General features: G+C 44.0%; 1 protein-coding gene across 3 annotated transcripts in view; it reads right to left on the bottom strand.

Moving 5' to 3' along the window:
* LOC119173699 (proclotting enzyme) overlaps window positions 1-12,195 on the bottom strand; it is a 74,225-nt gene that overhangs the window by 40,051 nt on the left and 21,979 nt on the right. The window contains exon 1 of one of the 3 annotated variants that reach the window (XM_075896005.1): window positions 11,695-11,781. The exons of the other annotated variants lie outside the window; for them this stretch is intronic. Within the exon in view, the coding sequence (XP_075752120.1) occupies window positions 11,695-11,712 (18 nt within the window). The 5' untranslated portion in view covers window positions 11,713-11,781. Of the gene's footprint in view, window positions 1-11,694; window positions 11,782-12,195 lie in introns of those variants that run through there. 3 annotated transcript variants of the gene reach the window in all.

Genomic DNA, 12,195 nt, shown 5'->3' on the forward strand with positions numbered 1-12,195 from the left:
CCCGTGCGACTCTAGCTGCACTTTCGTAGTACGCATCCGGATCTTCACTTGAGTGCGGGGTGCAATTTGCACAGTAAACGCTCAACTGAAATGTCCCATTCTCTTAACTTATTTGGTTCAATTTGCCTTGAGATACGTTTAGTATTCTAACGAACATGTCACCTTACTTCAATGTTTGTGAACAACCTTGAGTGAATAGTTACTGCCACACTTGCCAAAGATGCCGGCACGGAAAAATCACTATTTATTAAACGGTAGTGCCAAATCTGTGCGACAGTGACAGTGTCTGTTTTTTACTGCACAGAACGCCAGCACTAAAGCTCTTTGTTTCAGCAAGATGGCAAGTTGGGCCAGTTAGATTACGTTCATCATTGAAAATCTTGTTGAAGCTCACTAAAAAACAGACGGACCGAAGAGGCGGAGAAGGGCCACGCTTGCTCTGACAACTGAAGATTTATTTGTCAGAAAAGTTATTTAAGGCGGATACATGGTCTTTCAAGCATGTGCATCAGAACAGGGTGCAACAAAAACCACTCGTGTCAGGATTACGAAAAATTGGAAAGTGTAACTCGTATCAGAGTATAATGAGCCTTTCAATGCAATACCCACAGCAGTCTTCGTTGCGTTAGTTCCTAAATCAAATACAAGCATTGGTACATCCGCATTTTTCTATGAGGCAAAAAACTCTTTCACATCCCACCAAATAGCATCCGCCACGTTCACTTTAATTTCACAATTAGAGCACCAGCAAAAACGCGCTCAACTCACTTGCCACCTTGGTGACCCATACCTAATGTTCAGCGTGGTGGCGGCTCAACAACATTATCATGAACAGCAACAAACAGACTGAACTCAAAAATGCAGTTGTTCATTTCGAAACTGTCTGCTGGAAGCGCTAGTACGCTGGAGACGATATGTTAGAGGCCCGCCTGCTGTGGAATGCCTGCGCCTTTTAAAGAACACCAGATGGTGAAAATTTTCTGTGCCCTCAATATACGGCGTCCTTCCTATTCACGTGGTGGTTTCACGATATAAAAACACCTCTAATAATAATATTAATAATAATAATAACAATAATAACATTGTTGTTGTTGTTGTTGTTGTTGTTGTTGTTGTTGTTGTTGTTGTTGTTGTTGTTGTTGTTGTTGTTGTTGTTGTTGTTGTTGTTGTTGTTGTTGTTGTTGTTGTTGTTGTTGTTGTTGTTGTTGTTGTTGTTGTTGTTGTTGTTGTTGTTAGAAGCGGCAGTATTCTACCCGTTGTATGTCTATCAGAGCTACTTCACACCCGCTTGATAAAGCAAGTATTGAATATTCTGAGAATATGTTTGTACGCTCATCTCTTCGACAGAATTCAGCATGACTCATGATAGCTCAGTATGGCTTGTTGATACTCGAATGAGAGCAGCAACGAACTGTCAATACCAAAATATATACAAGTCAGAATGACCGTGTACTGCATATTATAAATGATTGTGTGTCACCGCTTGAGCATCAACAACTATTGCGCTGCCTCGAGAAATCGAGGATATTCACTTGTTAAGAAGGCAGTAAAGTGTGCAGCGTACGAATGAAAGCACCTTTGTGCCTGAGAGTGCGACCAACTTCGGCGTGTCAAGTTCTTTCTTTTTTTTGACTGATGAAGCTGAAAGGGCACCAGTTGTGTGGTTGAATTCTTCGAACCGCGCATTAAACTTTACTCCCAGCGTACGTCGAGACCTCCCGAGGAGACGCGACTGAAGGTGGCGACGGCTGTACAAATGTCAATACTATTGCTCTTATTCGAGGCAACCTTCGAGTGGCTGCTGTTTATGGAATGGCTCTGCAGATCTGCGACCTACAATTAGTGTTGTTGAGGTGGCTGTTGAGGTGGCTATATATATATATATATATATATATATATATATATATATATATATATATATATATATATATATATATATATATATATATATATATATATATTCTCAAACAAACGCGAGCGCGAACAGCGTGAGGCATATTTTATTTTCAAATTTCGAACATTAGTAGCCGGCATCAACGAGGACCGTGGAAGACTCTCCTGCCTCCGAGAAGTAAGCCAGGAGGAAATTGGTGACAAATATTAATAGCTGGAGACCATGCTTGTTTTTTCTGACTGACTCGTACGTGTACACTGTCCTTTCTTGTTTTTTTTTTTCTTTTTTTCCTTTTTTTTCTTTTTTCCCTTTTTTCATTTTTTCACATGCACATACAAAGTGCTTCTGTTCGCCCACCACTAATGACCATTGAAGGGAAACGGACGAAGATGAAAGAGAGCCGACCGAGCCATTAAAAGGAAACCCTTTCCTTAGGCGCGCCGTCACGGACCCCTCCCGCCACCGCGGTGACAATCTTGGGTGGCCCGACACACGCCGAGAACTGACCAGCACGGGATCAGAACCGGATGTGGACGTACACGGACATTTGGTTTTGTTCTCAATGTTGACAGTGGTTCTTCCTCTTTTTACTTTCTTTTTTTCTTTTTTTTTCTTTTTGTTCCTCTTTTTTTCTCTTTTTTTCTTTATTTTCTTTTTTTCTTTCTTTTTTTAGTTCTCTCTCACTCTCGCAAAAATCTTCCAAGGCGAGAGGGACGCGACAGCAACGAAGTTTGGAAGTTCATGTTAGTATAACTCATCCCCTGATAAAGGGAGGACCCCTCCCGAAACTATTGGGAAATAAATATATTTATCCTTGTTGACAACGCTCCCGTTGTGCCATATCCCATACCTTCAAGAAGACTAACTGGCCCATTGAATTATTACTCCCACTTTATATATATATATATATATATATATATATATATATATATATATATATATATATATATATATATATATATATATATATATATATATATATATATATATATATATATATATATATATATATATATATATATATATATATATATATATATATATATATATATATATATATTCAAATAATAATTACGCTTTTTTACACAGCCAAAAAGGGATCCCGAGCACGTTGCATGCAAGCCGCAAAAGAAACATAGAACGGAATAAAACGCGTGACTTGCTCGCTCCACCCTATTTCTGGCACATTACTGTGGAACGGGAGCAGCATCGATAAGCCTCGAATTTTCGCGCTATTTTAGCTAAATAGGTCACATATGTTATGGGTTAGAAAATAGTACCGAATGTCTTTTGCAATAAAAAAAAGTTGGCTGACCGCACGTACAGTGAGAATCGACGATATGCGAAGCACGAACGAGGACGGTTGATATTTCTCTTTAAATTCAGCCCAACGTTACAAGGCGGAAGTATACTATGCCTTACATGGCTTCCATTTCATGATAATCATTATTGCGTCTGGCATTTGTGTTCGTCATCCATTCACGTCACGTAATACCAAGTTTGATATATGTGAAGCTAGTGAGCACGCTCAGAGCCCCGAGCGCGCTCAGAGCATAGCATGTATTGTTCCTAAATGACAGGCATGTCATGGATATCATGTTTGCTCCAATCAAATACCTTGGTCATCCACTCATGTCACGTGACACCAGATTTGGTATATGTGAAGCTAGCAAAATGGCCACGAGTGCATCATGAGCATGGTATATAGTCATGTTCTTTATTGACACTCATGTCATGATTATCATGTTTGCACCAGTCATAAACCTGTATCATGTATTCACGTCGCGTAATACCAAATTTGGTGTATGTGACGCTTGCGAAACGACCGCGAGCGCATCATGACCGTGGCATGTAGTCATGTTCTTATATAACACGCATGTCATGAATACCACGGGAGGGCCTGTCACTTACGTTCACCATGCAGTCATGTCATACCACAACAGTTTTGCTATATGTCATGTGAACGAAACCACCACAATAGCTGCAGCACCATGAAATAGAAATCATGAATGACATTCATGACAAACATATCATGATTTTCATGTTATGACTAGTATGTTATGCTCGTCATACAGTCATGTTATGCTATACCAAATTTGGTATAGATCACATTATTCAAACGGCCAGGAGAGCTGAAAGTCGTAGGTGGCTAGATAGACAGACAGATACGGTCAAACTCACCGACCTTCGCTAAGACATGCTTCGCATTTCAAAACACAGCATAACAATGCGGCGAAGAAAAAGAGCATATATATTTCACAGACAGAATCACATGAATCTGTGCGGAATAAACGGCAATTTTTTTACAGCTATCGAGTGCACACCATTAATTTCGCCTGTAAGATTTTGCGCAGTAGTAAATATTGTACTTGGATTTTGCCTCCGATGATGTGGTAAGGATGATTTTGAATAGGTGTTTCTATTCCATTCAAAGATCGTTTTTCTGAATTCGTGGAACTGTATAATTCCCCCTGAAATAAAAGTAAGCACGCGATATCACACAATTTTTTTCGTGAGGCCACCGAGACCTAACTGCCAGCTTTTTCTGTAAAATAATATCTTCTTTCTTTCTTGATTCCAAATTAGGCTGCCCTGACGCTGTCACGAATCCAAGGCAGTCTGACAGGACTTGTGACTTTCACTTCCCCTAAGTAAAAACGTTCGTCCATGACGTTGCCTGTTATTTTATTTCTGTTGTTCACGACGTACTGTTTCAACGCACTGACAACGTTGAAAATGACAACGCACTTCTAACGCACAACATTTGAACACAGCGACAAACTTTCAGTGCACGGTCCCCTCTTCTCAATAGTGTTCTGACGATAGCCTTTGAGCTATTTCTGCAGTGGGTGCATCAAGGTGGAGCTACATTTAGAGCCTTCAGTGTGACTAACTGTGCAACACCGAAACACTTTCTGCTAGAAAAAAAAGGCAGCAGTCACGCGATCAACGAGCTTGTTTATTAGTTTTCTTAGAAAAATTACGTGGGTCGTGCTCTGTTCTTACGGCATATCTGAAAAGCAATGCTGTCCAAGTAATCTTACAGTGGCATAATCCACCTGAATACAATTTTTCAAGTTCGTCAAGCATTCATGCAGTCCAGCGCTTCCACTGCGCCACCGTTCGTGCGTCGTTCGTGCGAAGGCGCTTGCGATGCTCCTGCAACGCAGGCAACGCATTTCCGGTAGAAACTCCGTATAGTCGCTCGTAGTCTCACGTGCCATACCTTCACAGCTATCAGCAGATGGCAAAAGTCTTTTTGAGAGATGTGTTCTCACGGAAAATTTGTATCAAGGTCCTAGATAACCAACGTTGTTTCACTGGCTCTAGTGGCTCTGTTCCCTTATGCCAGAAATTACGCCAAGTGGCAGGCGAAAGCAGCGGTCTTCATAAAGTTAATGTGCAGACTCTAGAGGAAAGGCTCCTCGTAGGGCCCGTGCATTACAACCTGTAACCGCTCAAGCGTCGCCATGATGCAACGATACTCAATTTTCTGGGTACCTGCGCTGGCACCCGCCACTGCATGCCGCAATAACCCCGGCATAATTTTTTGTTTTCTGAATCTCTGTTGCGTCGCAAAAGAGACTGTCAAGTAAAGCCGAGTTGTTGGCTCACGGCATAAAAAAACACGGACGACGAGACAGTTTATACAATTTACCTGACGTCAATGCAAACTGGTGCATATTGCCGCATGCCGCACGTTCCCGCCTGGAATGTTCCGTACAATGATGGTGGCACCATCTATTAAACACACCTGGAAACACTTTTTTGCATGCAGTAAATTGTGTAAACTACCATGTTATATTTTATGAATGTAGTTGATATAAACGTTTCCTGTAGATATAGTACAGAATATGTTTGTTTATGGCTTATACCGCGCAAATTGGAGTGTTTTACACAGTTTTAAACTCCTATACTGAGTGCTTCTTTAAGTATAGTATTGACAACAACGACAACGTTCCAAGATGTTAGCATTTTGGTGGTTATATTTTTTCTGACCTGCTTTTCTTCTGAAGTCTGTATGATAACTCTATGGCAGGATGCTAGCGCTACTTCGTGTAACATTCTGATGGTCTGCCATTGTTACCATTGCTTCACCCTTGCCGCAAATCTTGTTTTTTTTTTTTGCTTTGACCACTTTAAGGTACAGAGAAAATTCCTGAGGTCCGAAAATTTTACTGAACATAAATATGCTCACTTTTGCTATATGTAACAGCCGTCGTAAGAATTTTGCAAATACGTGCTAAAGTAAGGCAGTTACAGCCTGTTACAACATTCGTTTCCACTTGTTTCAAATTTTCGCGTGACCTTGCCACCCTTTTCCGCCACAGGAAGGGGATAGTGTAGCCCGTCGTGATAACTCGACCGGCTTCCACCACGTGCCATGACTTCAAAGACAAGTCGTTTACACGCAGCCAAAAACCGAGCAGAAATCCCCCCCCCCCCCCCCCCCCCCCGCTGAGCACGTGTCAAAGCAGCGCGGAAAAAAATCGCGGCTCGAGGGGCACCCTTCCCCTAGCGGCAAAATAGCGAGACGCCTCTTTCTCTCATAGGCTTTCGTTCTAGTAATACCGCTTCTTTCTTGTAGTGTCGGTCTCCACAAAACAGCACAGGGCAGCACAGCGAAATTAAAATGTGGACTGTGAGGTCGAAGCTTTATCACCGCTGGGTTAAGGCGCCGTTTCGTTGGGCGAAGAACCAATGAAGAGCTCAGTGGCACGTAAAGAGACAAGAGGCGCAGTAAAGACAAGAGGCGCAGTAATCGTTTTAGGAGCGAAGCTCCTTAATATCGAGTGATGTCCACCGTCTCGCCTTGACAAAGACGATGGCACTGATGATGATGAAGAACAAGCGCGTTTCAGACCACGCATTAGACAGTTATAGTTTACCGGGTCTGGCGGGATCGAAGTGCGCGTGTGCAGTAATGTACGTGAACTATACCGCTCACCATAACGCACGCTATTTTTCGGGTTTACCGTTACCTGGTTATCGTTGTGTACGTAGTGTACGCAAACATGGCGGCACTTTCGGACGCCCACTTTGAAGTGGTTTTGGCATAGTTATTGAAATATTCACTTAGTTCGCAGTAAACGACTGTTTCAAATGGCTTCGCCTGCCTTCAGTTAGTTTCAATGACTGGGTATAACTGATTAGTTAGCTTAATTGTTTATATAGCTTCTCATTTCGAAAGTCTCTAGGCCTAGCTAGAATATCGATGTAAACAAACAGGAAACAAATTTTTTCGTGTATTGTGCTGTGGTTATGCTCATTACTTTATTATTACTAACATAAACTAGTAAGAATGCTTCACGTGGTTTAAAGGAAAATATTCTCGTGGCCGCTTCGCTTTCAATGTTCTTTAACTTATTAACCTATTGATAGGTGGCACCACCACCTCAGCTGAGACACGTAAACCCCGTAAAGGCTATCCCGCTAAACGTTAAGGCGCGGTCCGTAGTGAGCGTTTGCTGCACGGAAACGCTATTTCCTTAACCCACGCTATCACGCTACTGGTAAACTATAACTCTCTGTTCTCTCTGTGCCATGGATAAGAAAGTGCTCTCACCCACGAAAGGGCCTTTCGGAGTATACCCTAGTGACGACCAATAAAACAACATTGTATATAGTGTACAAACGTCTTGTCGTTCATGTGCATGTTAGAGTGGTCATTATACGTTTCACAGTGGCGTATCGAGCACACATTTCGGGATCTTCGGCTCGGCGTTGGTGTTTCGCAGCGGCTAACCGAGCATGAAGTTCGGTATCGGCAGCTCGCTTTGCACGCTGGCTTTCTGCATCACGCGCTATTCGCATCGCATCCTTGTCTTTCGCTTCTTCTCCTCTAGTTGATGATAATGTTGAAGCTACTGCAGTGACATCACCTCCAGCGACAGGTGTAATGCCCGGGTTGGATTGTGTTAGACTTCTTGCTAGGGGTACCGCTGCCGTCAGAGATTTGCCTTCACCGACTTCATGCCATCGCCTTGAGAGGCACCAACGCCGACTAAATTTCAAGGCCGAAAGGCTGCCGCAGTGATGTCAGAGGTTGGGGGCCCAGTTGCCCTACTGAGCATGCTCAGTAAGACTTTTAAGTGTGAATACACTTTATAAGCGACTCAAACCAACCACCGCCGTCGGCGGCGTCCGCAGTCTTCTCTCTATCTTTAAAAGAAAGAGGACTTGGCGGGCCGCAGCGCGACGCTCTACCGAATAAGCCACGGACGCGACGCTGATATCGGTGTCAGTAACGCACCTTATACCCCCTCCCCCTTCACTCGCTCCTCCGCTCTCCTCGCTCGCTGCAGCTGCGCGCGCACCCCTCTCTCTCGCGCGCCCGCCTTCTCTCTCAGTCTCCCGTCGAGAGCGGGTCGTGAGGGGGAGTAAAGTTAAAATCCGTTGGCATTCGCCAGTGAGTTAACGTAAACTCCCCCGTGTGATCAAATTGCGATTCCCAGGAACCATTACACCATAAAGGCACCATAGTGTGAATAATAAATATAATAGTGCGAATTAATAAATACCCCTCATAGCATCACCCCGTGTATTCGCACTTAACCATGTTCACCCTCGCGGAAATGCTTGGGAGTTTTTTTTCCAGATCTTTTATTCGGCTCAATCAAGCCGCAGCAGCAGGTTCTTGGTTCTCCAAAAACGTGAACGAAACGCAGGCTTTCCGCCGCGTTCACAGCGTAACTGGGCCCCCACCTTCTGACTTCACTGCGGCAGCCTTTCGGCCTTGAAATTTAGTCGGCGTTGGAGGCACCCAGCCAGCGAACGGTCAAGAGTGAGGCGCGCGCTTCACTCCATCGGACAGGAGAGTGTGGCGTAGGAAGGAGAGAGAGCGAACGCCGAGAGGAGCGGCGAAGCACTGCACCTATCATTGTACCTGACGGTCATAATATCAGCGTCTTATTAACACAAGCGCTACACAAACACTGCCAGCACAAGCGCTACAATAGAGTTTTAAACGCAGTGCATTGATGCGGTGGCAAGTCACGCTCAAATCAAGGAGGTGCGGGCTCTGGTTACTAGGGTACAGGATAAGCGCGCGCGCCCGCAGCTGTTGCTTACAGCGGCCAACGCAGAAGCATGACATGATGGGGGCTTCTGTTGCTAGGGACGCGTGTGCCCAGTGCTGTTGCTATGAGCGAAGGCGGCGGACGGATCCCGACGGATGCCCGACATAGCCCGACTAAGAATTGCATTCGAATTTTTAAAAATACAGCATATCCACGAATTGAATGATGATGAAGGAGCTTGCCCCAGAGGTTGAATCCGGTAAACCATGAATGCTCAGTACATATGCTCAATCATCATCATATAAAACATGACATGATCATTAATAAATGCGAAACATTTCTTAGAAAACTTCAACGAGCTTGACCGTATCTATCTATCTATCTATCTATCTATCTATCTATCTATCTATCTATCTATCCATCTATCTATCTATCTATCTATCTATCTATCTATCTATCTATATATCTATCTATCTGTCTGTCTGTCTGTCTGTCTGTCTGTCTGTCTGTCTGTCTGTCTGTCTGTCTGTCTGTCTGTCTGTCTGTCTGTCTCTCTGTCTAGCTACCTACTACTTTAAGCTCTCCTAGTCTTTTGAATAATGGGATTTTTACCGGAATCGGTATAAAATAACATGACTCTATGACGAGCTTAATTAACTGGTCATGAAAATCATGATATGTAGGTCATGAATGTCATTATTTACATGTCATTGTGTGGTATGGCAAAACTTGTATGGTATGGCATGACTGCATAGTGAAGATAAGTGAAAGGCTCTCAAGTGGAAATGAAGAAGTGCGTGCTATGTAAGAGCATGACTGCATGCCACACTCATGCTGCGCTCGCGGTCGTTTCACAAGCGTCACACACTAAATTTGTTATTACGTGACGCGAATAAATAATGAAGCTATACGACTGATGCAAACATAATAATCATGGTGTGCATGTCATGTAAGAACATGACTACATGCCACGCTCATGATGCGCTCGCGGTCATTCCGCTAGCTTCAGACATACGTGAAGTGAATGGATGACGAAGGTATGTGCCTGGTGCAAAGATGATAATCACGGCATGTGTGTCATGGAAGAACATGACTGCATGGCTCATAATGCGTTCGCGGCCGTTTCACTAGCTTCACATATACCAAATTTTCTATTACGTGATGCGAACAGATTACGAAGGAAAATACACGTCCCAACGTGATAATCATGACATTTGTGTAATGTAAAATATGACTACATGTTGCACTTACAGTGTGCTCGTAGCCATTTCGATAGTTTCACATATACCAAATTTGGTATTACGTGACGGGAATGGAAGATGAACATGAATGCTAGGCGCAAGCCTGGTGATCACGACATGGAAGTCTTGTACGGCATAATTTACGTCCGCCTCTTTACTTTGTGATTATCTTAATGTGACATATCAACCTTGCTCATTTGTGCTACGCATATTATCGATTTCTACAGTAGGTGGGATCTGCCCATTTTCGTAGTGTGATTGTATACACTCGTTATATGCACAATGCTTGTTACTTATATATCAATATACAATAGTCAGATGCTTACTTACTGAGTTTCTTCAAGAGCTCATTTATGGATCACATAAGGTCGGAGGAACATTTTCTTTGTATTTTAATGGCTTTGTGATCCGTAAAATACAAAGCCAGAGAATGTCTAGGTATAAGGTTTACGGAAAAGATTTTGAACGGTCATGATGTCGAGCCCGTCCTGCTGCCGCATTGCCAGCCCTCCGCGCCGCCACCTTGGCTTCTGCAGTGTTCACAGTGGGTAGTGGTATCGACGCGCACTGAGTGATCTCTGGCGAAAAAAAAAAAGTTTGCCGAGAGCGAGCGCCATTTAAAGGCACTACCACCTAGCGGTCCCCTAGCAAACTAGAGCACGCGCCGAGATTGGAGCGAGCGTCGCCTAAGCGGTGGCGTGCCATCTAGTGAGCGCTTTTTAAACGAAGAGCATGGCTGTGTCTCTAGTGGGAGCAATGAGCAGTAGCATACATACAGGGTCAATGACGACAGACAACCCCCTAGGAAAAGGAGCAAGCTTCTAAAAAAATCACAACATATTCACAAGGTGAATGGTGATGAGTGGGGCGAAGCGTACATCAGTTCGCGCTTCGGTCTGTCCGTTTGCTCTTCCTTCCGTCCGACTACAACTACTACTACTACTACTACTACTACTACTACTACTACTACTACTACTACTACTACTACTACTACTACTACTACTACTACTACTGCTGCTGCTGCTGCTGCTACACACATCAGGAACGCACAACCCAGGGCTCAAGAAGCTTCACCCCTGAAATCAGGTTCCTAAGTTCTATGAAAGGTAATCCGAGCTTCTCGGGCTGTCGAATTTGCTTTGAGCTCTCTCTGCGGCCGTTATGGAATGAAGAGAGTGCGGAGCGCGTCATAGCAGCGTTGATAAAAATGGCGACAGGAACGCGCGTGGCGTTGGAAACGCGTGTGGAACGGTGGTTATCTAAGAAACACTGCGGGCAAACACGTCAGCGTCGTCACTCAGTCAACATTTTACCAGTGCAGCCACGGCACTGTGATTGTCGCGTTATCTTTTGCAAACTATACAAGCGCCTGCCACGGGCGTGTTTATGGGCATTTGTCCTTTTTCGGACAAGTTCTTTCGTAGTACCTCATGTTTAGAAATTTCCGTTCTTTAAGGCAGCAAGATGCACCCGCAGTACTGTTTTGCTGCTCTTTCACTTCTATCAACTATTGCGGATATATATAAGGACACGTTCTCACCTGGGGCGCTCCCATCATGGAGGCAACGCGGCTGTGAGTGAATACGTCAGGAGCATGTTGAAATAGAGTGCTAGACTTCGTAGTAGCGTCATGCTGTTACTTTTATTTCTGCGCGTGTGTGTGCATAGTCTGCGCAATAAAGCTGATAGATTGAGCGTGCCGCTCGACGCGAGTACTGTTACTCAGCAAGAGCAGACGTGGGGGCGTACCCACCCTTCACGGTGCACGTCTGTCAATCAAACTGATTGACGCGTGGACTCGGAGACTAACTTTTTGATTCTAAGAAGGCCGCAGTTCTACTTGTGACTGTCATGGGGCCGGTGTGACTGTCAAGCATTTGATACTGTTAACTCTAAGCAGCAGATTCTTTGCATACAAAATAATTTAGTGAGCTTGTGCTGCTTGTGCAAGGCTGGAGCTGCAGCTTGGTATAACCTAGCTTCTTGCAACTTAAGTTTGTCGTGTAGTCATGTGCTTGGTCGGCTTCGAAGTGAAGACCGC

This window comes from Rhipicephalus microplus, chromosome 5 (genome assembly GCF_043290135.1).
Source record: "Rhipicephalus microplus isolate Deutch F79 chromosome 5, USDA_Rmic, whole genome shotgun sequence".
NCBI classification, from domain to species: domain Eukaryota; kingdom Metazoa; phylum Arthropoda; class Arachnida; order Ixodida; family Ixodidae; genus Rhipicephalus; species Rhipicephalus microplus.